At 36.4% G+C, this 26,137-nt stretch overlaps 1 protein-coding gene across 1 annotated transcript in view; it reads right to left on the bottom strand.

Moving 5' to 3' along the window:
* The window catches only part of IRAG2 (inositol 1,4,5-triphosphate receptor associated 2), a 129,323-nt gene that overhangs the window by 55,100 nt on the left and 48,086 nt on the right, over window positions 1-26,137 (bottom strand). The window contains exons 9-16 of the mRNA XM_047066829.1: window positions 24,175-24,252; window positions 21,880-21,936; window positions 20,353-20,412; window positions 20,189-20,253; window positions 19,130-19,229; window positions 17,328-17,459; window positions 16,489-16,590; window positions 15,151-15,314 (exon numbers count right to left, since the gene is read on the bottom strand). Of these exons, the coding sequence (XP_046922785.1) occupies window positions 15,151-15,314; window positions 16,489-16,590; window positions 17,328-17,459; window positions 19,130-19,229; window positions 20,189-20,253; window positions 20,353-20,412; window positions 21,880-21,936; window positions 24,175-24,252 (758 nt within the window). The remainder of the gene's footprint in view (window positions 1-15,150; window positions 15,315-16,488; window positions 16,591-17,327; window positions 17,460-19,129; window positions 19,230-20,188; window positions 20,254-20,352; window positions 20,413-21,879; window positions 21,937-24,174; window positions 24,253-26,137) is intronic.

Here is a 26,137-nt window from a genome sequence, read left to right as displayed (position 1 = left end):
ATGTATAAGATCATGTCTGCAAATACAGATGATTTTACTGCTTCCTTTCCAATGTGGATGCCTTTTGTTTCTTTTTCTTGCTTAATTGTTCTGGCTAAGGACTTCTAGGAGTATTTTTCTTAGTAGTGGTGAGAGTGGACATGCTTGCCTTGGTTCTGATCTTAGAGAAAAAGCTTTTAGTCTTTCGAGTATGGTATTCGCTGTGTGCTTTTCATTTATGGCCTTTATTAAGCTGAGTCATTTCTATTTCTAGTATTTTGAATATTTTTATCATGAAAAAGTTAGATCTTGCCAAATCTTTTTCTTCATCATTTCAGATGACCATGTGATATATATCTTTCATTCTGTTAATGGAGTATATCACATTAATTTATTTGTGTATGTTGAACCATCCTTACATCCCAGGGATAAATCTTACATGGTCATCGTGTATTATTGTTTTTGATACCTTATTGAAGTTGATTGCTAGTATTTTGTTGCACCTATACTCATCAGGAATATTGACCTGTAGTTTTCTTTGCTTGTAGTATCTTTGGTTTTGGTGTCAGCAAAAAATTGACCTCACTAAAAGAATGGGGAAGTGGTTTCTCCTGTATGATTTTTTGAAAGTTTCAAAAGACACCACCTGGTCCTGATCTTTGTTGGGTTTTGAATACTGCTTCAATCTCCTTAGCATTTTTTGCTCTGTTCAGATTATCTTTTTCTTACTGACTCAGGCTTGCTAGGTTATATGTTCCTAAACATCCATTTCTTCAAGCTTATCCAATTATTGGTGTATGACTGCTTGCTCATAATGGTCTTTTATGATCCTTCCACCCGCCCCCACACTGTAGCATCAGTTGTAATATCTCCTCTTTTGTTTCTGATTTTATTTTAATCTACTCTTTTTCTTAGTCTAGCTATAGGTTTGTCAATTATATCTTCAAAAAACACAACTCGGGGGTGCCTGGGTGGCTCAGTTGGTTGGGCATCCAACTTTGGCTCAGGTCATGATCTCGCGGTCCGTGAGTTTGAGCCCCGCATCAGGCTCTGGGCTGATGGCTCAGAGCCTGGAGCCTGCTTCGGATTCTGTGTCTCCCCCTCTCTCTGCCCCTTCCCTGTTCATGCTCTGTCTCTGTCTCTCAAAAATGAATAAACGTTAAAAAAAATTTTTTTTAAATAAAAAAGTAAAAAAACACGACTCAGACTTTCAGGAAATATGGGAGAAGAGGAGGATCCTAGGCTCACCTAATCCCACAGATATGCCCAGATAACACACACATCAGTGTAAATAAGACAAAGTGACCCAAACACTGAAAGAATAGACTTTCCACAGCTAAATGTAGAAAAGAGGCCACAATGAAGAGGGTAGGAAGGGCAGAGACATGGTCAGGAGCCAAAATGACTCATGGGACTGTCTGTTGGAAGGAAGGATGCCACTGGCACAGAGAGGGGAGAGAAGGAGACCCCACACCAAGCATTTCAGGCATGGGGGAGCCACAGTGGGAAGATGAATTCCCATAACATTGGGCTTTGAAAACCAGAGGGGCCTAATAGTTCCACCACGATACAGCATAGAAGCAGCAGTTTGAAATATATCCGGGGTATATGGGAGGGAGAGTTATTCACTTATCTCAGAGCAGGTGCTGGAGGGGCAGGGATCTTTGGAAGAGTTCTCCAAGAACTGCTCTGACTGCAGTCCTTACCCACCAATGACAGCTTCTCATTGGACACCAAAGGTAGAGAACCTTGAAGTTTGGTGCTACTACAGGTCTGGCAAAGTCCTGGTCTGGGACAAATCCAGCCCGGGTGGTCCCAGACTGGCCCATTAACAACACAAATACCAAACTATGACCACAACAGGCAAGGAGAGCCATTGCAGATGACTGGATTGAAGGCAAATGTTGCTCAGCCGTATTACCAGTGTACATGCAACACACATAGGAGACACTCCTGAAGGATCAGGTTCTGGTAAACAGGGGACATGGCACTGCAGAGCTCCACAGGATGTCTTCTTCATAAGGCCACTACTTTCAAGAGCAGAGACATTGCTGACTTTCCTAACATATAGAAAGAGACACAGAGAATTAGACAAAAAAAAAAAAAAAAAAAAAAAAAGAAAGAAAAGAAAAAAGAGAGAGAGAGAGAGACAGAGGATTATGTCCCAAATGAAAGAACAAGTCAAAATGACAGCAAAAGACCTAAACAAAACAGAGATAATATGTCTGTTAGAGAATTTAAAATAATGGTAATAATGGTACTCAATGGACTTGAGAAAAGATTGGAGGATTTCAGTGAGACACTCAACAAAGAGATAGAAAACATAAAATAGAACCAATCAGAGATAAACAGCTCAATAACTGAAATTTAAAACACATTAGGTAGAGAAGGGGAGAAGATGGCAGCATAGGATGATGCTGGGCTCACCTCGTCCTGCTGATCGCTTAGATTCCACCCACATCTGCCTAATTTATCCCGATAACCACCAGAAGACTAGCAGAATGGACTATCTGGAGCCAAGCATAGACAAGAGGCCCACGGAAGAGGGTAGGAAGGGCGGAGAGGCGGTACGCACTACATGAACTGGTGGGAGGGAGCCGGGGTGGTGGAGGGGCAGCCCGCCCGGCAAGGCAGAGCCCCCGAGGAGAGAGCTTTCCCCTGAGATCAGGAACACAACAGGGATGTCCACTCTCACTGCTGTTGTTTAACATAGTGTTGGAAGTCCTAGCATCAGCAATCAGACAACAAAAGGAAATCAAAGGCATCAAAACTGGCAAAGATGAAGTCAAGCTTTCACTTTTTGCAGATGACATGATATTATACATGGAAAACCTGATAGACTCCACCAAAAGTCTGCTAGAACTGATACATGAATTCAGCAAAGTCACAGGATACAAAATCAATGTACAGAAATCAGTTGCATTCTTATACACTAACAATGAAGCCACAGAAAGACAAATAAAGAAACTGATCCCATTCACAATTGCACCAAGAAGCATAAAATACCTAGGAATCAATCTAACCAAAGATGTAAAGGATCTGTATGCTGAAAACTACAGAAAGCTTATGAAGGTAATTGAAGAAGATTTAAAGAAATGGAAAGACATTCCTTGCTCATGGATTGGAAAAATAAATATTGTTAAAATGTCAATACTACCCAAAGCTATCTACACATTCAATGCAATCCCAATCAAAATTGCACCAGCATTCTTCTCAAAGCTAGAAAAAGCAATCATAAAATTTGTATGGAACCACAAAAGACCCCAAATAGCCAAAGTAATCTTGAAGATGACCACCAAAGCAGGAGGCATCACAATCCCAGACGTTAGCCTCTACTACAAAGCTGTAATCATCAAGACAGCATGGTATTGGCACAAAAACAGACACATAGACCAATGGAATAGAATAGAAACCCCAGAAGTAGACCCACAAAAGTATGGCCAACTCATCTTTGATAGAGCAGGAAATAATATCCAATAGAAAAAAGACAGTCTCTTTAACAAATGGTGCTGGGAGAACTGGACAGCAACATGCAGAAGGATGAAACTAGACAACTTTCTTACATCATTCACAAAAATAAACTCAAAATGGATAAAGGACCCGAATGTGAGACAGGAAACCATCAAAACCCTAGAGGAGAAAGCAGGAAAAAACCTCTCTGACCTCAGCTGCAGCCATTTCTTACTTGACACATCCCCAATGGCAAGGGAATTAAAAGCAAAAATGAACTATTGGGACCTCATCAAGATAAAAAGCTTCTTCACTGCATAGGAAACAATCAACAAAACTAAAAGGCAACCAACGGAATGGGAAAAGATATTTGCAAATGACATATCGGACAAAGGGCTAGTATCCAAAATCTATAAAGAGCTCACCAAACTCTACACCCAAAAAACAAATAATCCAGTGAAGAAATGGGCAGAAAACATGAATAGACACTTCTCTAAAGATGTGTCAGGCCAACAGATGGTACATGAGAAGATGCTCGACATCACTCATCATCCAGGAAATACAAATCAAAACCACATTGAGATACCACCTCACACCAGTCAGAATGGCTAACATGAACAACTCACGCAACAGCCAATGTTGGTGAGGATGTGGAGAAAGAGGATCTCTTTTGCACTGCTGGTGGGAATGCAAACTGGTGCAGCCACTCTGGAAAACATGTGGAAGTTCCTCAAAAAATTAAAAATAGATCTACCCTATGACCTAGGAATTTACCCAGTGGGTACAGGACTGCTGATGCATAGGGGCACTTGTAACCTAATGTTAATAGCAGCACTTTCAACAAGAGCCTAAATGTCCATCAACTGATGAATGGATAAAGAAATTGTGGTTTATATACATAATGGAATACTACATGGCAATTAAAAACAATGAAATACGGCCTTTTGTAGCAATGTGGATGGAACTGGAGAGTGTGATGCTAAGTGAAATAAATCATACAGAGAAGGACAGATACCATATGTTTTCATTCTTATGTGGATCCTGAGAAACTTAACAGAAGACCATGGGCGAAGGGAAGAAAAAAAAAGAGGTTAGGGAGGGAGGGAGTCAAAACATAAGAGACTCTTAAAGACTGAGAACAAACTGAGGGTTGATGGGGGGTGGGAGGGAGGGGAGGGTGGGTGATGGGTATTGAGGAGGACACCTGTTGGGATGAGCATTGGGTGTTGTATGGAAACCAACTTGACAATAAATTTCATATTAAAAAAAAGATAAATCAGCTGCATTATGTAGAAAAAAAAATACATTAAAAGAAGCAGAACAGATCAGTGATCTGGAGGACAGAATAGTAGAAAGCAATCTAGCTGAACATGAGAAAGAAAAAAATAATAAATGAAAATAGAGTAATAGAACTCAATGACCTGATGAAGCATAATAACATTCACATCATAAGGATCCCAGAAGGAAAAGAGAGCAAAGGGGGCATAAAATACATTTGAATAAATAATCCCTGAAAACTACCTGAATCTGGGGAAGGAAACACAAATTCAGATCAATGAGGCAATGAGGAAAGTCCCGAACAAAATTGACCTAAGCAGGGCCACACCAAGACACAGAGTAATTAAGATCAAAATGTAGCAATTAAGAGCATTTTTAAAACAGCATGAGGAAAGCAAACAGTTGCATTCAAGGGAGTCCCCATAAGGCTATCCACTGATGTTTGAGCAGTCACTTTGCAGGCCAGAAAAGAGTAGAATGATATATTCAAAGTGTTCAAAGAAAAAATCTGCAACCAAGAATGCTCTATCTAGCAAAGCTATCACTCAGAATAGGAAAGATGAGGTTTTCAGAGAAAAAAAAATTTAAAGAAATTTACCACTAAACAAGCCTTACAAGAAATGTTAAAGGGGACTCTTTGAGTGGAAAAGAATGACTATAAGTAGGAATGAGAAAAGTAAGATGCACTAAATCACTACAGTTAAGTGTATCTATAAAAATCAGCCAAGGGATTCACAAAGTAAGAGATGTAAAGTATGACACCATATACCTAAATTGCGGAGGGAGAGGAGTAAAAATTTAGTGCTTTTAGAATGAGTTCAAACTTAAACAACCATCAAAATACTATAGACTGCTATATCAAAAATATAATATAGAAAAACTTAATGGGAACCACAAATCAAAAGCTGGTAATAGATATGCAAAAAAAAAAAATGAAAAGAAATCCAAGTATATCACAAAGAAAACCAGCAAACCATGACAGGAGAAAGGAATAGAAAACTATAAAACAGTGATAAAACAAATAACAAAATGGCAATAAATATATAATGATCAGTAATTACTTTGGATGTAAATGGACTAAAAGCTCCAATCAAAAGATGTAAGGAGATGGAGTGGATAAAAAAACAAGACCTATCTATATGCTGCCTACAAGACACTCATTTCAGACCTAAAGACACATGCAGATTGAAAGTGAATAGATGGAAGAGCATTTATCATGTAAATGGAAGTAAAAGAAAACCAGAGGAGCAATACTTAAATCAGACAAAAAGAGACTTTAAAACAAAGATTGTAAGAAGAGACAAAGAAAGACAGTATATAATCTTAAAGGGAACAATGCAAAAAGAAGACTTAACAATTATAAATATTTATGCACCTAACATGGAAACATCCAAATACAAAAAGAACCTAATTACATAAAGTTAATAATCAATAGCAATACAATAATAGTAAGAGACTTTAACATCCCACTTACATGCAAGGATAGATCATCCAAACAGAAAATCAACAAGAAAAGAGTGTTTTTGAATGACACATTGGACTAGATAGATCTAACAGATATATTCAGAACAGTCTATTCTAAAACAGTAAAATACACATCCTTTTCAAGTACACATAGAACAGATCACATATTAGGCCACAAAATAAGTCTCAACAAATTCAAAATAATTGAAGTCATACTATGCATCTTTTCCAACCACAGTACCATGAAACTAGAAATCAACCACAAGAAAAAATTTCCAAAGAACTCAAATACATGGAAGTTAAATAACATGCTACTAAACAATGAATGGGTCAGCCAAGAAATCAAAGAGGAATTCAAAAATTACATGGAGACAAATGAAAGCAGAAACTAATGGTACAACAATGTTTGGGATGTAGTAAAATCTCTTCTAAAAGTAAACTTTATAGCAATACAGACCTACCACAAGAAGCAAGAAAAATCTCAAACAACCTAGCCATACATCTAAAGGAGCTAGAAAAAGAAGAACAAATTCCAAAACCAGGAGAAGGGAATAATAATAAGAGGAAAAGGAAATGAAATAGAAACAGAGAAACAATAGGACATATCAATAAAACCAAAAACTGGTTTTTTGGAAGGATCAACAAAATTTATAAACCTTTAGCCAGACTCAAGAGAGAAAGAGAGAACTCAAAATAAGAAAGAGGAGAAATAAACACCACCACAGAAATATAAAAGCTTAAAAGAGAATATTATGAAAAATTATATGCCAACAAATTGGACGACTTAGAAGAAATGGATAAATTCCTAGAAATATATAACCTCCCAAAACTGAATCAGAAGGAAACAGAAAATTCAAACAGACCAGTCACCAGCAATGTGATTGAATCTGTAATTTTTTAAAAACTCCCAACAAAGAAGTCCAGGACCAGTGGGTTTCACAGGTGAATTCTACGAAATATTTAAGGAAGAGTTAATGCCTATTCTTCTCAAACCTTTCAAAAAATAGAAGAGAAATGAAAGCTTCCAAACTCATTCTATGTGGCCAAGATTACCCTGATACCAAAATCAGATATAGACACAAAAAAAAAAAAGAGAAAAGAAAAGAAAAAAGAAAAAACTACAGGCCAATATTTCTAATAACCATATACACAAAAATCATCCACAAAATACTAGCAAACCAAAGCCAACAGTACATTAAAAAAATCATTCACCATGACTGAGATTTATTCCTGGGATGCAAAGATAATTAAACATTCACAAATCAATCAACATGACATGTAACATTGACAAAAGATAAAAACCACATGACCATTTCAATAGATACAGAAAAAGAATTTGACAAAGTACAACATTCATTCATGATACAAACCCCCAACAAAGAAGGTTTAGAGGGGAACATACCTCAACACAATAAAGGCCATATATGAAAAAGCAACAGTTAACATCACACTCAATTAAGAAAAACGGAGCTTTCAACCTAAGATCAGGAACAAGTCAAGGATGTCCACTCTCACCACTACTACTCAACATTGTACTTGAAGTCCTAACCATAGCAATCAAACAAGAAATAAAAGGCATCCAAATTGGTAATAAAACTTACACTGTTTGCAGATGATATGACACTATATATAAAAAACCCTAGAGACTCTACCAAAAAACTATTAGAACTAGTAAATGAATTCAGTAAAGTTGCAAGATATAAAATCAATACACAGAAATTTTGTGTCTCTGTACACTAATAATGAAGTAGCAGAAAGGGAAATGAATACAACAATCCCATTTATAATTGCACACCAAAAATAATAAAATATCTAGGAATAAACATACCAAGGAGGTGAAAGAACTATACACTGACAACTATAAAACACTGATGAAAGAAACTGAAGGACAACACAAACAAATGGAAAGATAGCCCACGCTCATGGATTGGGAGAACAAATATTGTTAAAATGTCCATATTACCCAAAGCAATCTACAGATTTAATACAATCTCTATCAAAATACCAACAGCATTTTTCACAGAGCTAGAACATATAATCCTAAAATTTGTATGAAACCACGAAGACCCCAAATTGCCAAAGTAATCTTGAAAAAAGAACAAAATTAGTACTATCACAATCCCAGATTTCAAAATGTACTCAAATCCATAGTAGTGAAAACTGTATGGTACCAGCACAAAAATAGACACATCAACATAACAGAACAGACAGCCCAGAAATAAACTCATGCTTATATGGTTAATTAACCTATGACAAGGGAGATAAGGATATGCAGTGGGACACACACTGTTTTCAACAAATGGTGTTGGGGAAAATTGGACAGTTACACGCAAAAGAATGAAACCAGACCACTTTCATATACCACAAACAAAACTAAACTCAAAATGGATTAGAGACCTAAATGTAAGACCTGAAGCCATAACAATCCTAGAAGAGAGCACAGGCAATAATTTCTCTGACATCAGCTGTAGCAACATTTTTCTAGATTTGTCTCCTGAGGCAAGGGAAGTAAAAGCAAAAATAAATTATTGGGAGTACATCAAAATAAAAACCTACAGCAGAGCCAAGGAAACAATCAACAAAGCTAAAAGGCAAACTATGGAATAGGAGAAAATATCTGCAAATGACATCCAATAAAGGGTTAGTATCCAAAATATATAAAGAACTTCTGCAACTCAACAGCCCAAAACAAATAATCCAATTAAAAAATGGGCAGAAGACATGAACAGACATTGCTCCAAAGACACATAGATGGCCAATGAAACATGAAAAATGCTCAGCATCACTCACCATCAGAAAAATGCAAATCAAAACCACAATGAGATACCACCTCATACCTGTCAGAATGGCCAAAATTAAAAATACAAGAAACAAGAAGTGTTGGCAAGGATGTGAGCTAAAAAGAATGCTGTGCACTATTGTTGGTGAGCGTACACTGTGGAAAACGGTATGGAGGTTCTCCAAAACATTAAAAAGATAATTACCATATGACCCAGTAATTCCATTACTGGGTATTTACCCAAAGAATACAAAAACGCTAATTCAAAAAGATATATGCACTCTTGTTTATTGCAACATCATTTGCAATAGCCAAATTATGGAAGTAACCTAAGTGTCCACTGATTGATGAAAGGATAAACAAGGTGTGATATATATATAGACACACACACACACACACACACACACACGCACACACTAGAATATTACTCAGCCATAAAACAAGAATAAAATCTTGCCATTTGTAATAGCATGGATGGACCTAGATCTGTCAGAGAAAGAAAAATACCATGATTTCATTCATGTGGAATTTATGAAACAAAATAAATGAATAAAGGGGGAAAAAAAGACAAACACACACAAAAAAAACAAGTCTTTTAAATATAGAGAACTGATGGTTACTAGAGGTGGGTGGGGGATGGGTGAAATAGGTGAAGGGCATAAGAATACATGTATCATGGTGAGCACTGAGTAATGGATAGAATTGTTGAACCACCATATTGTACACTTGAAACTAATAACAGTATATTCTGCTAGAGTTGAAATAAATTGAAGAGATTTTAAAAATTAAAATTTTTAGGGGCGCCTGGGTGGCGCAGTCGGTTAAGCGTCCGACTTCAGCCAGGTCACGATCTCGCGGTCCGTGAGTTCGAGCCCCGCGTCGGGCTCTGGGCTGATGGCTCAGAGCCTGGAGCCTGCTTCCGATTCTGTGTCTCCCTCTCTCTCTGCCCCTCCCCTGTTCATGCTCTGTCTCTCTCTGTCCCAAAAATAAATAAACGTTGAAAAAAAAAATTTAAAAAAAAAAAAAATTTTTTAAAAGCCAACTCAGTTTTATTGATTTTTATTTAAAGAGTTTTTCTATTCTCTGTTTCATTTATTTATGCTCTGATCTTTATTATTTCCTTCCTTGTTCTAATTTTGATCTTAGTTCTTCTTCTTCTGGTTTCTTGAGCTACAAAGTTAGGTTGTTAACTTGAGATCTTCCTTCTTTTTAATGTAGGCACATTTGTCACCATTCACTTCTCTTTTAGTACTGCTTTTTCTGCATACTATATATTTTGATATGTTGTGCTCAATTTTGTTTGTCTCAAGATATTTTCTAATTTCCCTTGTAATTTCTTCTTTGTGGTTTTTCAGCAGTGTGCTAATTTCTAAATATTTGTGAATTTGCCAGTTTTCCTCTGCTATGATTTCCGGTTCTATTCCACTGTGGTTGTAAAAGATAGTATAATTTCCATCTTCTTAAATTTGATAAAACTTGTTTTGTGACTTAACATGTGATCCTGCAGAAAGTTCCATGTGCCCTTGAGAAGCATGTATATTCTGTAGCTATAGGGTAGAATGTTCTGTAAGTGTCTGTTAGGTCCATTTAGTCTATAATATTCAAGTATGTTGTTTCCTTATTGATCTTCTGCCTCGATGTTCTATCCATTATTGAAAGTGGTGTATTTAAGTCTCCTATTATATTGCTATTTATTCCTTCCATTCTGTCAATATATGGTTTATATGTTTACATGCTCTGATACTGAATGCATATGTATTTTTAATTGTAATATCTTCCTAGTGAACTGATCCTTTTTATCACCGTATACTGCCCTCCCTTTGTCTCTTGTGACAATTTTTGACTTAAAGTCTTTTTTCTCTGATATAAGTATAGCCACTCTGACTCTCCTTTGGCCAGTATTTGCCTGGAGTATCTTTTTGCACCCTTCACTTTCAGTCTATGTGTGTCCTTACATCTGAAGTGAGTCTCGCAGACAGCATATAGTTGGATCTTGTTTTTTAATCTATTCAGCCAGTCTATGTCTTTTGATTGGAAAGTTTATGTACACTTAAAGTAATTGTTGATAAAGAGGAACCTTTATGACCCCTTTTTACCGTGACCATTTTTCATTGTTTTGTGTGTTGCAGTTCTTTTGTTCCTTTTTCCTCCCTTGTCTTCATGTTTCTTTCTTTCTTTCTTTCTTTCTTTTTTTTTTGATTAATAGTTCTTGACTCCTTTTTCTTTTGTGTATCTTCTACAGATATTTTCTTTGTGGTTACCATGGGGCTTACATAAAATGTAACAGTATTTTAAGCTGACAACAATTTAACTTCAATCACATACAAAAACTATACTTTTACATCTCCCCTCCCCCCCTTTGTTATTGACGCAACTTACAAATTTTTATTGTGTACTTTAACATATTTTTATCATTTTATATACTTACAATTTTTAAACTTTTATCTTATAATTAAGTGATTTGCTTATCACTGCTATAATATTACAGTATTCTATATTTCTCTCTATATATATTTACCTTTACCTGATCTCATTGAACATCTTTATGACAGTTATTTTGAATTCTCTTTGAGGTAAATCATTTCTCTGATTCAATTAGTGACAGTTTTTGGAGATTTTGCTTCTTCATTTCTTCTGACTCTGTGTCAGTATCTGCACTTCAGAAAAAACAACCACTTCTCCCAGTCTCCATAGCCTGGACTTATATATACAGGAGAAAACCTTTATCGATCAGTTTGGGCAGAGTTCTGGGGGCTTGCAAGTCTTCATGCTAATTCAAATCACCATTATCATCCTTATTGGAGCCTAAGTGTCTAGAGTATGATAGTAACATTGCTCTAAGATGGGTGTGACAGAAGCCAGTCTTTTAGACACCCCTCAGAAAAGTGATCCTATTCTTTCCTTCCCTAGGGAGAAGCTAAGCTCTGGGGTTTTTCATCTGTTTTCTTTGTTCTGAGCTAGGGGACTATGATGAGTACTTGTGTGCTAGTTCCACCTGCCATCACTGTTCTTAGTGTCCCCTAAGTGTCTACAGTATGCCCAGTTCCATCTGCACTTTGAGACAGTTGAGTCAAAAGCCACTATCTTGGCAAGTCCTCAGAAATGTTGGAATGCGGACACACAGTCTGATTCTTTTCTTCCCAGGGAGAAGCCGGATGCTGGGGGATTCCTTCTGATCACATGGTCCTATACCTGGAGCAGGAATGACACTGACAGGGTATCTAGAATTTTTCTACCAGCGTTGATGTGGCTGGTTTCACATCCACCCAGGTGCAGAGCCTCCCAAATAGTTTCTGAATTTCTCAAAAAAGTTAATTTGTTCATGTATCACTGTTGAATCAGTATATCCCATGAGGGAAGGAAGGCCCAGGGCTTCCTATTTGACCTTCTTGCTGACATTACCTCTTCCTCTTCCTCTTCTTCCTCTTCCTTTTCTTCTTCTTTTTAAGACATCAGTTTTACCAACTTTTCTCTTTTGTAATAGTCTAAGCTCTCAAGACTGTCCATTATCTTCCAAGGGAAAGCAAAAGGATTGTAAGGACCAACAGAAATCCATATTTAATTACAACTTTAATCATATATATTACATATATTTGCACCTATAATGCACTTTGTGATTAAGTCTTAAAAATAGCTTTTAAAGAATTAGACAGTACTAGCTATTAAAGATATTCAAGAGATTTTAAATCTTTGAAGATGTTTCTTCCGTAGTGACTTGCATTATGTTAAGATATATAGTATCAGCTTTGAGTGTGTTTTTAAATTCAGTATCTCCTTGCTAACATGTCCTAATGCTAAATCTTGATTTCTAGTCCTGTCATCTGATTCTCCCTGAAACTTCACTATCCAAAGAGAACCCCATTTACCTAGTTTTCAGGAAAAAAAAAACACAAAAAACCAACAACAATGCTGTAAGTCAAGGATGACTCTTTTTTGTATTCCCACATCAAATTCACTAGCATGTAAGATCTGACCCATCCTCAAAATAAAGTTTGAATCCAACCATTTCTTATCTCCTTGCTCATGTTACACTCCTTCACCTACACTATTGAAATAGTTTCTAACTCAGTGGCTCAAACATGCAAGCTCATTAAAACCTCAGGGCCTTTGCACTAGCTAATTCCTCTGACTAAAACCCTTCCCAGATCATCTCTTAGCTCATACTCTCACTTTGTTCAGCTATCTACTAAATTTACCAATCACAGACAAGGCTTTACTGGCCCTTCCTTCTAAAATTTGGTCCTCCTGCCCTATCATTCCTGGTCTTCTTATTCTCTTAATTTTCTTTATATCACTTACCACCATTGCCTGGTATTATAGTATATAGTTACACGTTTATTTGTTCACTCTTTGAATACCTTAAAAATACTAGTTTCATGGATGCAGAGGTTTCTTAGTTAATTTTCTAGCATTTAGAAAAATAACTGACAAGGAGTTGGCAATTGGGTGTTGCACAAATGACATACTTTACACTCCCTGAGACCTTCAAGAGCAGTTTTTCCTTTCATTGCCTCTCCTTGACTCATTCAATTCTTTCCATTCCTCAGTACTTCAGCCTATTTATTTTACAACAGAATGAAAGCCTTCTCCTTCCCAGAAAACAGCCCCTGAGAGTTTATCTTTAATAAATATTTCTAAACATAGAATTCTTACTTTCATCCCCACAAAATACTCCCTACTCATAGATAAAGCTTACTCATTTAAAACTTATAGCCAAATCATTTTTTTGTGTAGCCACTAAATGGTTTTGTCTATTTAAAATTATATCCAGAAGGCAGGGGTTTAACCAGTTGGGCTTAACCTGCTCAATACCAGGTTCCCAGAATATTTTTAATGAATATTTCATCCAATTTTAACAAGAGGATGGTAGGGGATTAATAGTTGAAAGAACACGGGTTTTGAAGTTACACACATTTAGGTCTGATCCTAGCTGCCACTTAATAATCCCTCTTGGGCAACCTTGAATGAATCTCTGAAACTCTCAAGATAAATGAATGTCAAATTCTTAACACTACATCTAACACAGTAAGCGCTCAACAAATTTCACCTATTGTTACTTAGTCGGGCTGCTTGTGAGTCTTATAGAATATAGAAGATTCACTTATTCAGAAATGACTCTCTCCAAATAGGTCTTTGTTGCTAAAAAGAAGAATTTTAACGCTCCCTTTTGTGGAGATGTTATCTGTGTAAGGAAGCTGCATATCCACTTAACCCACACACCACTATGGGGAAGTCTGGGCTCCCTGCTTCTTAGGGAGAATAGATGATCATTTTCTTGAGAGAGCTCCTTCTGGTATTAACCTCTTTCTGGTATCTAATTTTCTTATTGGGGTGGGGTGGGAATAAAACAGTTTCTTCTGGCTACTTTCTTTAAGCAACTTTGGTCTCTAACTACATTTTTTTTTTTTATCTTATTCAAATTCACTACACACCCATGTTCATTCACTCACCAAAAAAGCATTTCTTAAGGGGATTCTTAGTGTGGTACTAGCAGATATATAAATAGTGGTCAACAAAAGATGTTACTGGCTGTCCTTGTTTAGTATGTGACTTACAGAGGGCACAAATTTCAAGAATTTGGTGAATTAAGAATTAAGGTGAGAGTAAGATAGTAAATTATTTTACATTTAGAGACCTCTATTCTCTGACTTCTCTTACTTGAAATATAATTGACTAGTGCCCAGTGCAATAAATACATTGTATACTGAGGCAGAAAATGAAGCCAGATGGGACAGGAGTCAACAGACTCAAATTCTTCCATTAATAATAGATTTCTTTGTAGATTTCCCATTAATAACCCTAAGGTCTTGATCAATTCACTTTAAATCCTTATGCTTCAGTCCTGTGTAAAATTATAAGGTTTTACTAAATGATCTCTGAAGTCCTTTCTGATTAAGAGAGTTCTATATTCTATAATTCCAATTTTCTTCTTTAGGGAAAATAACTCCTTATACAATAGGTTTCCACAAATTTTAAGGTTCACTATTTGCAATTTATTGCAATATATAAGTTGCATATATTTATGTCAATTTCATGCTACTTCATAATTCAAAATTATCAGACAAAATGCCTTCCTTGAAAGAGTGAGATCATCTGAAATCAATGCATACAACTTGAAAAAAGTAAACCGAATGTCATGGTACAATCCCAAACGTGTCATTATACAAAGCATGGGTTTCTTGCAGATAAATGACCATCACCTGGAAAGAAATTCTTTTCTGAAATAAAAATATTCCAGCCTGAATCTCTTCAAAATCTTTATTAATTTGACAGATTCTTTATCAAGAGATTTTTTCTGGCTTCCCAAGGTGTTCAGCGTTAATATGCAAAGATTTAGTTTCTCTTCCATTTTATATTTGACTTCCTACAAGAAAAATCACAAAACAAAACTCCACTATTCCAGTGTTAAATATAAACAAATGACAGGCCATTCCCATCTCAATAGTATTCATGGTTATTAGACACTAAACTTCTAACTGAACAGATACCAAGTCTCAACTGTCCAAAGATTATTTTTTGGACCCATTATCTCAATTTAACAAGTACATATTGCGTGCCTATTATGTGACTAAAATTGAGCTTTCTAATATAAGCGGTCCCTAACCATTTCATCAATCATCACAACTGCTTTAGAATAGAATGGGGCAAGGAAATGCAATGAAATCAGTATTTGTTCATTAGCATACTCAAAAGCAATTAAAACAAAAAAAGGTTTGTCAAGGAGGTTGAAATTAGTATTTCAGAGTCTTCAGAGTTCACTTCTTGCTTGGGCTTAACTTAGGAAACTTATGGATGTTAGAAAGTTGTCTGGCAGCCAAGAAGTAGAGATAATAAGATAAAAGATAAGGAGATTTCTTCTTTTATGCTTCCTTTATAACCAAACAGGAAATAGTTACCTAAGTTCTCATTTTTCCAATGTTCTGCTAATTTCTGGTATAATGAAACTATCAGAATCTCAGGAATAACATTCCTTTGCACAATAATTATTCCATCAAATTTAAGCAATTTTAATAAGTCAAAGAAAAATTCAAGCTTAGACTAGCAGTTCTCACAAGATTCAAATAAAATACTTTTTCCATTCAATTATTTTATCCTGTCTCTTTAATACATATCACACATCCTCACTCTCATTTTTCCCCTCATGTTCATGCACACTTATCCTCACACACACATCTTCATGCTCTCTCATACTTTTCCCTACTCTCACACATACTTATTTTCACACTTACCTTCACGCTCTCACACACTTACCTCATGCTCTCACACACTTATGCTACCCTCATGTTCACACACACTTATTCTCACTCTTAGACACACTTACCTTCACCCTTACACACACTTATCCTCACCCTCATACTCTTACTTTCACCCACATGCACATACTCACACACATCCCCAGACATTCACTCCATACACACCAACAGCCCGAGATAGAAGAAAATTACATAAAGTCTTAGAAATGATACTGCATATAATATTACCTGGTTTAATAAAGCAGAAGAAAAAATAGGAAAATCACAAACACATAAAACACTTACAGTAAGTTTCTTCTCCCACTTTTTTTTCACAGTAAATTCTGGACCAGTTACCCACTGTAGAGAGCTATCCATGAGGGTTTCAACTTCAGAAACTTCTTTGTGCTGAAAGAATTCCACATATTCAACTGGGAATTCAGGTGAAAGGCATATGCTATTACATAAGAAGTAATTTAGACCAAAGGTCCTGTATAGATAATTAAGACACCATACACAGTTCTTTCTCATTTAATGCCACCCATGACTTTCCTTTATCCCGGGATATTGCCATGTGTAAATGCTAACTCTTGTCAGGTGCTGCATATATACTGAATATATACAGATAGAATCATTTTTTAGACAAAACATGCACACTTTTATTCCTGTCTCAAATAGTAGGAAACAAGCATTTTCATGGATTTCTTTTTCCACTCTTTAAATACTACCTACCATACGCTAGGTACTATGAAAGGGTCTAGAAATACCAACGTGAAGGTAAGATGTTTTCTTCCTCTAACCATCTCATTTCTAGCCAAAAATCAAAATGGAATAAGAGGTACTACTATTAGCCAGAAAGAAACTGTTCACTAGATACTATGTCTTCAGTCCTCTGATACTAATGATTAGCCTGTAGGAAAAATAAGTTCGAACAATTTATAACGAATGATCAACCTATTTGTCCTGATTGAGCCAGAACTGGAAGATCATCTTCAGGAAGGTTTAAGAAAAATCTCTTTTCATAGTAGGATTAATTTGAATCTCAGCAAAACACAGATATGCCTGTACTCCACAAACATACTGTAGATCAGCTATCTGCAAATGTTCGTAGCCAGTGAATCACCACAGTACATGTTACACAATACCAGCTTTTGAAGGACAGCTGTGAATTCCACTCCCTTTTGTTCAAATTTTCTCAGTAATAGCATTTCTTGGTCCATCAACATATCCAGAGATGACAAACTGGTGAAACTGCACTGCCACTCAACTTCATTGTCCTGAAACAATTATTAAAGTGTCCACAACTCTGTCATTCTAATAAAGAACATTATTTTTTATGCAAATGATATTCATGGGTCAATATAACTGTCCCCACCAAAGAGTGCTAGTTGTTTTATAAAATCCTCCTACGTTACCGAACAACAGCTTACATTTTCTTTCTAGGATGGCGTCAACTTAACATTTATTCATTCTTAAGGAAAAACATTTATTCAATAGATAACATTTACATGTGGATAATATAAACCACTATGGCTCTAATTTAAGAAAATAGGGAAGGTAAAGAAATACACAAGAAAAAAAAAAAAACTATGGGGAGGGTGTTCAATAACCACCACCGCAAAAAAACTAGTTTCTTTTGTCTCCTCCTTTCATAAAAGTCACTCTCAGATGATGTTTTCCAAAGGATAATTCTTATGGTTCTCCCAAAGCATCCGTCTCCTATCGTATTTTTGATACACGACCACACCACATTTAACTTCCTTCTTGTTGCCTATTGGAAAACATTTCAAGAGCTCTTATTTCTACACTTCCTAAGCCATTAGAACGATAAACCTCAGAGCCAGAACTTTGCCAGCTGCTTAACCCCTAGAAGTATAGAACTTTACAGGCTGGCATCTTGACATCATTATCATCTCAGAGGACTGCTGTGGCAGATTTGCCACCATTTCATTCAGTCTGGCAGTCTGGCCCGGTTTCAAAAACACAGTAAGATGATGAGTATTTGAAACAGAATGTCAGGAAAGCACAGCCCTCAGAAGAATGTCCAAGGCTGCCGGAGACAGCTTTAGATGAAGGCAGCATATGTTGCCCCCGGATCCTTGGCACGAGAAATTCAAACAGCATTTGCCCTGAAGACATTTTTCCTCTTCTTTCAAGGTCATGTCACAGCTGTCAGGAGGAGGACATTCTGACATATCCATCGTCCACAGACATGGAAAGCCCATCAAAGTGGTGAAAAGAAAGCAATTTGCTAACAAAGCATTTCCTAGCACGGACTGGAAAGTACAAAGGAGTAAAAATATAGTCTTTGGGGGGTGGATCTCCAACATTTCATCCCCAAGAAGGCTTTTGATAATTTCCTCCCATGCTGAAAAAACTGGGTCTTCCTAACAGAAATTTTTTAAAGTAATAATTCATTTGCATTTTTAAATTAACCAAAAACATAAAAATGCTAATTTCTGTTCAGAATGTAATAATCAGTGCCATTACATTGGGATGCTACAATTTGATTTTAGAGCAAAGAAATTTCATGATTTTTCTAAGCATCTTTATTTTTGTCAGATACATTTATTTCGGGGGGTTAGGGAAATACCTAAAGATAGTTCATGGATCTCTATGGTTATCTTCAGGACCCCAGGCCCGGGTATCGGCACAGGTACTTTCTCCTAAAAAAATATCAAGACTATACAGATTTCTAAAGTCTGGATTCACTGAACACATGCTTCTTCAATCTTAGCCTTAACCTCACTATGATTTTCAGTCATAACGTGAAAAAGGTCCATTTTTTTTTCACGCTAAGAGACTTTAGGTTTGGATTCTAAAAACATTCAACAGATTTCCTCAAAATATCACAGGTGCTCTTCAGCAAGCTTGGACCTTCACCTGAAGTAAACTATTGCATATGGTCTTATTTTATGAAGTTTTGCATTTGATGATAATTACCTACCTCTGCAGATTGAGCAAGAGTGAGTTCACAATGTAAAGATTTTTCTTCTTCAGAGATGATACTATTACACTCTTCACTAACATTCAGCTGGATCCCATTTCTTGAAAAATGAAAATAATAATCCAGTCCAGTTAGATGTGACTATGTTATAAGTCACCAAAATGGGGTTTATCACTCCAGTAAGCCCTCATGTGTGCCAAGGATTGTATAAGGTACTTAGTAATAGAGAGAAATAATATTCTCTGTCCTCCAGGACCAGCACAGACTAATGACTCTAGGCGGTTGTAAACAAGTAGGCCATGCTTTTTTTTTCTCTCTTTTTTTTAAGAACTAGAGCCAATAGTTAAAAATGAGAAAATCTAGATTTCTGGCTTTTCTTTTAAAAATCAAAAGATGCAGCTACACTGGGCCCATATATTCTTGATTCGCTGGCCTTCATCTGGGTAATACACTTTTCTCAGTTGTCACTCTTCTAAATGTGTGCACTTCTCCCAAATATTTTGCTCACTTTTGATATCTGTGTGGCTCCTGTAGACTCCTGGATAGCATAGTGTGCATACTTAAAAACAATTATAGGATGATGTATGTTAATAAAAAGGTAAGAACAGCATGCCGTGCATGCATTCAAAAGGATTGCTTAGGGGCGCCTGGGTGGCGCAGTCGGTTAAGCGTCCGACTTCAGCCAGGTCACGATCTCGCGGTCCGTGAGTTCGAGCCCCGCGTCAGGCTCTGGGCTGATGGCTCAGAGCCTGGAGCCTGTTTCCGATTCTGTGTCTCCCTCTCTCTCTGCCCCTCCCCAATTCATGCTCTGTCTCTCTCTGTCCCAAAAATAAATAAACGTTGAAAAAAAAAATTTAAAAAAAAAAAAAAAAGGATTGCTTAATCTCAAAGTAAGAAAAAAGCATGGGTCATGGAAAACTGAGAAGGAGATCTATTGCAGAAAAGGAGAGAAAAATATCATGAATGTGGCACAAAGAATTGTACATAGCTCAGCAGACCAATAATGCAGGGTGGAGGCACATGAGAGAGAGAAGGCTGGTGAGAAGTTGCTCTACTTACAAGATAAGTTCCTGTTGCAAGTGCTGTAATTCATGAGCCAGTTTGTTTTTATCCCCTCGTAAATTCTGGAATCACATACAACATTAGGCTGTACGTGTTACTCTAATGGAGGATTTACATTTAAACAACCCCACCTTGCAAACTGTGAGATTATTATGGTATACCTCTATAATGTTTCCATATTCTATGATGGTTGACTTAAGTTCTTCTATACTTAAATCCTTCTGAAAAGCAGAAGAGAGAATACCAAATACATGTATGAGTCTACCAAATCATATTTAGATTCTCAATCTGAGCCACAGAAAAATTGTAAATGCTCAATGATGATGAGACCTTCTACCAATCTTATTTGAAAGCTGAACCAGTCTATGTTTATGATTAAAACCACATAAAAAAAAGTATGGGACAGCAAGGCAGCTATACCTAACTGGTGCCGTTATGTTCTATATTTGCCTGGTTCCGTGGAATCAAACTCTAAAAGGTAATTCTTAAGCTCAAGTCAAAATTATATTTACTATCATAACAGGAAAAAAATCAGTGTACCTGCAAATGACTAATGAATTATTAAGGCATCCAATTTTATCCAGTTCAAATGATATCTGTTAATCATAGTTTTGTACTCTAAGACCAGAAGGTACAGTCACTGTCTGACCTATAATTTTACCTCATGATTAACATAGTGCCTGGCAAATGGGAAGTGCTCAATCAATACCTTATGAATGTTGGGCAGAAATGCAAAGTGGTAGAAAGACCAGAGTTACAGAGGAAGTGAGAAGCCACTACAACAATGCACTCTATGGAGACAAAGAACACTCACAATGAAGACAGAAATTTAGTACAATATTCAGTATCTTCATCAATGTCCACAATTCATAAAGGATTCCTTTGAAACTTTGTAACAGAGAAACGAAAAGGAAATACTGCTCTTTATTCACTTCCTCCATCTTGGAAGTTTATTACTTAGATTGTGTCCTTCCTATGTCTCTTAAAGCTACCATAACCAGCATCTCTGTAGCCAGCATCTTTTGTTAATACATAGGTCATGATTAAGGATACAATGATAAAGAAAATCATGTCTATCTACCTATCAATCAATCAAATCAATCTAACTAGGTAGAAATAACTGGGGAATATATTCTTCTTGTTCCCTAAATGACTGCACACTCATTTACGTTATTATGAATTAAAACTACATCACTGGGGCACGAGGGTGGCTCAGTTGGTTAGGCTTCCAACTTTAGCTCAGGTCATGATCTCATGGTTCATGATTTTGAGCCCCACATTGGACTCTCTGCTGACAGCACAGAGCCTGCTTGGTTTTTTCTCTCCCTCCCTCTCTCTGCCCCTCCTGCACATGCACACACACACTCTCCCTCTCTCTAAATAAATAAACTTAAAAAAAGACTACATCACCATATCTAGCCAGTAACTGGTAATTGGCACACGAATATTACATACATGGATGGATACCACCCAAACTTAGGATATGTTAAAACTTATCCCAGATGACAAAGTCTGTATTCTTTGTTCAGAAGAACATTTTTGTGAAGTATTATAGAGGAAAGTCCTGTGATAGAATATTAGAATCAGGTACTCTAATAGGGGTGAAGTTACATAAATGACCATCTCCTTTATGATTTGGGGAGAGCTAGCAAACCCCATGGGACTTCATGGGCAGGGACCATACCAACCTTCTGCAAACTTGCATCTTTATTAAGCAAAGTGTTCTCATATATGTGTAACTGCATCTGAAAAGAGACAAGTTTCGGGAAGGCCACTGGGACATTGCTTTGGTAAAAGATAATGCCATAAAATCATTCCAAAAGGGAGACATGTTTCTCAAGCACCTTTAACGGGCATGTGTTTCTTTATAAACAACTTTCACATCAGCCTTATGACAACTCGAGAGGCTAGGGCTCTTGCCCTCACTTTACCAGTGAGGAAGTTGAAGCTCAGCACTATTAAAAGACTTGCTCAATGTCACACATGGTAAGGGACAGAACTGAGCCTATAATATGAATCTTCAGCTTTAGTCATGTGCCCTTTCCACTATTTTACACTTTATATAATAAGAAGACCAATAGAGTCTTCATTTTCTTGGTGAAAATGGAAGTCTAGATAGAACATGAACACAAATTCTATGTCAACATATAAAAGACACTTCCTCTTGGATAACAAGTATTGTAGAAACCCACAGATGATCTAGCAACATAACCTAAACTTGCCAAAATCTCATTAGTTAGACTGCAAGAAAAAAACTGTCTTTTAAAAACATAGTTTAAAAATGTTCAAGATGTCTCTTAGCAGAGTGAATATTAGAATATATTGGTTTATTCAAACCAAAGGCAAGTTTGTTGGCAAAGTCTTCTAAATATAATTGACAAGTATGTATACTGATTAAATTGAAAACCTAGAAAAATGATCATCATAGTCAGAAGTAGAATCATCCCTTAATCATATATATTTGATATCCTTTTAGGTATTTTCACATAATCTTCTCATTTGAGTTTCCACCAAGCTTGGGGATTAGGTAGAAAATATCACAGCCATTTAGTAGGTGAGAAAAGAAAGACTTAAAAGAGGTTAACTACTTGCTTGAGGTCATAAAGCTTTTAAGTAGAGAAGACAGGATTTGAACCCATGTCTTCTAACTCTTTCTACTAGTTTATGACAGTTGTGTTTTCCAAAAACAGTCATTCCTAGAATAAAATTAATTTGAATGTCTAAACTATGATATATATATATATGTATATGTATATCTATATGTATAGACACATACCTACAAACATGAAATTTAAATATATCATTTCACACATATACTACAGCAAAAAATATTATTCATGTAAACTATTAGAGATAATAAGTAGATATGAATTCCTAAATTTATTAATATTCTTTAGTTTCCTGATAAGAATGTATGGAATACATAACAAAATATACACCAAATATAGACTTTTTAGATGCAGTTTAGATAAAAAATCATTTTTGTACGTTATTATCCCTTAATTCAATCAAGGATACATTTTCCCAGCCCTTGTTTTATGCATTATGAAGGTATAATAGCTGAAATCTTTGATGATTGAGGGATTTACAAAACCAGATACCCCTCAATTAGAAAATACCATTATAATAAAAAATATAAATAGTTACAAGTGTTGGCAAGGATGTGGAGAAATCTGAGCCCTCATGCATAACTGGTGGAAATATAAAATGGTGCCAGAAGAGAGTCTGGCAGTTCCTAAAAAGGTCATAGTTATCCTATGACCCTGTAATTCTACTCCTAAGTGTATACTTAAGAGAAAACACATGGACACAAAAATGCATATACAAATGTTCATAGGAGCACTGTTCATAATAGTCAAAAAGTAGAAACAGCCCAAATGCTCATCACCTGATGAATGGATAAATAATACGTGGTATATCCATAAAATGGAATGTTATCCAGTAATAAAATGAAATAAGGTATTGATATATTTTATAACATGAATGCACCTTGAAAACATGTTCAGTGAAAGAAACCAATCATGAAAGACCACATGGTGTATATGATTCCATTTTATTGAAATGTCCAGAACAGGTAAATCTGTATTATAGAGACAAAAAAAAATCTCTAAAGTGGTTGTCTTAGGGTTGGTGGGGAATGGGAGTGACTGCTAAAGGAATTTCTTTGGGGATGATAAAAATGTTTTAAAATTGGTTTTGGTGATGTTTGCACAACTCTGTGAATATACTGAAAACCACTGACATATCATTTAAAGTGGGCTAATTTAATGACATGTGTGTTATATATCAGTAAAGCCATTACGTAAAAAAAAAAAAAAAAAATAGAAACTGTGTTTTATATACTCTAATTGAGACATTTTGAGGAACACAAATTTCAGAATTTATAACCAAAGGTTATTGTGTCAATGGGTCATATACACCTTGATAAAGTAATATTGGTTTGACAAAAGAAAATATTTTACCAGTATTTGGGAAGTGCTTACTTGGTGCTCAGTCTCAGTTTTAGACAATTCCTCAATCTTCTTTTCCAATTTATAGATATCCATAATGTTCTTAGTATTCTGGGTAAAAGAAGATAATATTCTTAGATTTAGACCAAATAAACAAACAAACAAGCAAACAAACATCACAAAGTCTTTTTTAGGAAGTGGTATTTTCATCATTAACATCACAATTCATTTTAAACTAAGGGAAAAAACTTTAGACTTTATCCAAAAATAACATGATCCTTTTAACATGACCATCCAGGGGGCACCGGGATGGCTCAGTTGGTTAAGTGACTGACTCTTGTTTTTGGCCCAAGTCATAATCTCACAGTTCATGGGTTTGAGCCCCACAAAGGGCTCTGTGCTGACAGTGTGGAGCCTGCTTAGGATTCTCTCTCCCTCTCTCTCTCTCTGCCCATCCCTCACTCATGCACACATGTGCACTCTCTCTCAAAATAAATAAATAGACTTAAAAAAAATTAACATGACCATCTAGGGATACTCGTGAGAGTCCCTTCTTATCTTCCATGCCACCTTGGCTGTGCACTCGCTGGTCACATCTTCATCTTCAAACCGGTCATTCCCAGAAAATTTGATCCCTTCTCATTTTCATTGTGAGCATCTCATTCTTTAACCACCACTTCTTTCCAGATTACTTCTTTGAGAGCCAACAAACCTTCAGTCCCCACTGAAGTCTACAGTCCATTGATCCTACCACCTTCTCATTACCCTTCCACTTTCCTGTGAACTCAGTTGCCTTTTCACTCAGCTTTAAATTCTTCCATGGTCCATCATTATAATCCCTCCCTTCCACTTCCCCTCAATTCCTTTGCTTCTCACCCACTTACTTCTTAGTATTTGCTTAATTTCTGCTTGCTACCCACTCCCTGTCAGCACCTTTTCAGATAAACATTGTTAAAGAAAAATACAAATGAACCAACAGATCACACATTCAATTTATAATTTTTAACTTCAGTGTTTACTGGTGATCAGATCATACAATCCCAGTCCATTCGCAGGGCCACTGGCCTAAATCAGGGATCTGCAAACTACACCAACTCTCCCACCCCAACCCTGCAAGTCAACTCTAGCTGACCACCCAGTTTGTAAATAGTTTTACTAGAACGTAGCCTGCCTACCTTTTTTTTTTTTTTTTTTTTTTTTGCACATTGTCTGTGGTTGCTTTCATATGACAATGGCAGAAGTGAGTGGTGGCAACAAAGGCCTTTTAGCCAGGCAAGACTAAAAATATTTACTATGAGATCCTGTACAAAAAGTTTATCAACTCCTGGCCTACTTCATCCTTTCTCTCCTTAAACTCCAATACCTCCTCCAGCTTCCTGACTCTCAGGTGATGTCTTTTCTTTTATCTCAGTGAGACATTGGAAACAATCAGAAGAGAGCTTCCATATCACCAGAACATATGATAAATATCCTTGGATGTTTTATAAAGTATTTGTTGATCTAACACTTCTCTCTACCTCCACTCTAACTGCTTCAGTCTGAGCCTCCATAAACTTATGCCTGCCATGTTACAAGGTCCTCTTAATTGGTCTCCCATTTCTTCCCTTGCCTCACTACAGTTGATTTTAAACCCAGCAGCCAGAGTTATGTTGTTAAAATAGAAATCAGATCACATTACTCATTTGCTCAGAACTGTCCAACGGCTCCCGTCTCAACCAGAGTCTGTCAAAGCCTACATGTGCCTCTGTGGGTGGGTCTTGCTCCCCACAGCTCTCCGCTGTACCTATTGCTGCTGTTTCTGTCTGCTCCAGCCAAACTGGCCTTGCTGTCCTTCACAAAGAGCAGGCAGACTAAGCCTAAAGACTTAGAGCTTATGGTTTCCTCTGCCTGGAATGCTCTCTCCTGATAAACCTTGCATTTTTATTAAGTGATTAACTTCATAGAGCTACTTTTTCTAACTACTCTAGTTTAAATTGCACTGTCCCACAATTTTGTT

Source organism: Lynx rufus, unplaced genomic scaffold (assembly GCF_022079265.1).
Source record: "Lynx rufus isolate CCGP_SWC_20201006 ecotype Redwood Valley unplaced genomic scaffold, mLynRuf1.p SCAF_7, whole genome shotgun sequence".
Lineage (NCBI taxonomy): Eukaryota > Metazoa > Chordata > Mammalia > Carnivora > Felidae > Lynx > Lynx rufus.
This window is presented reverse-complemented; position numbering and strand designations above follow the sequence as displayed.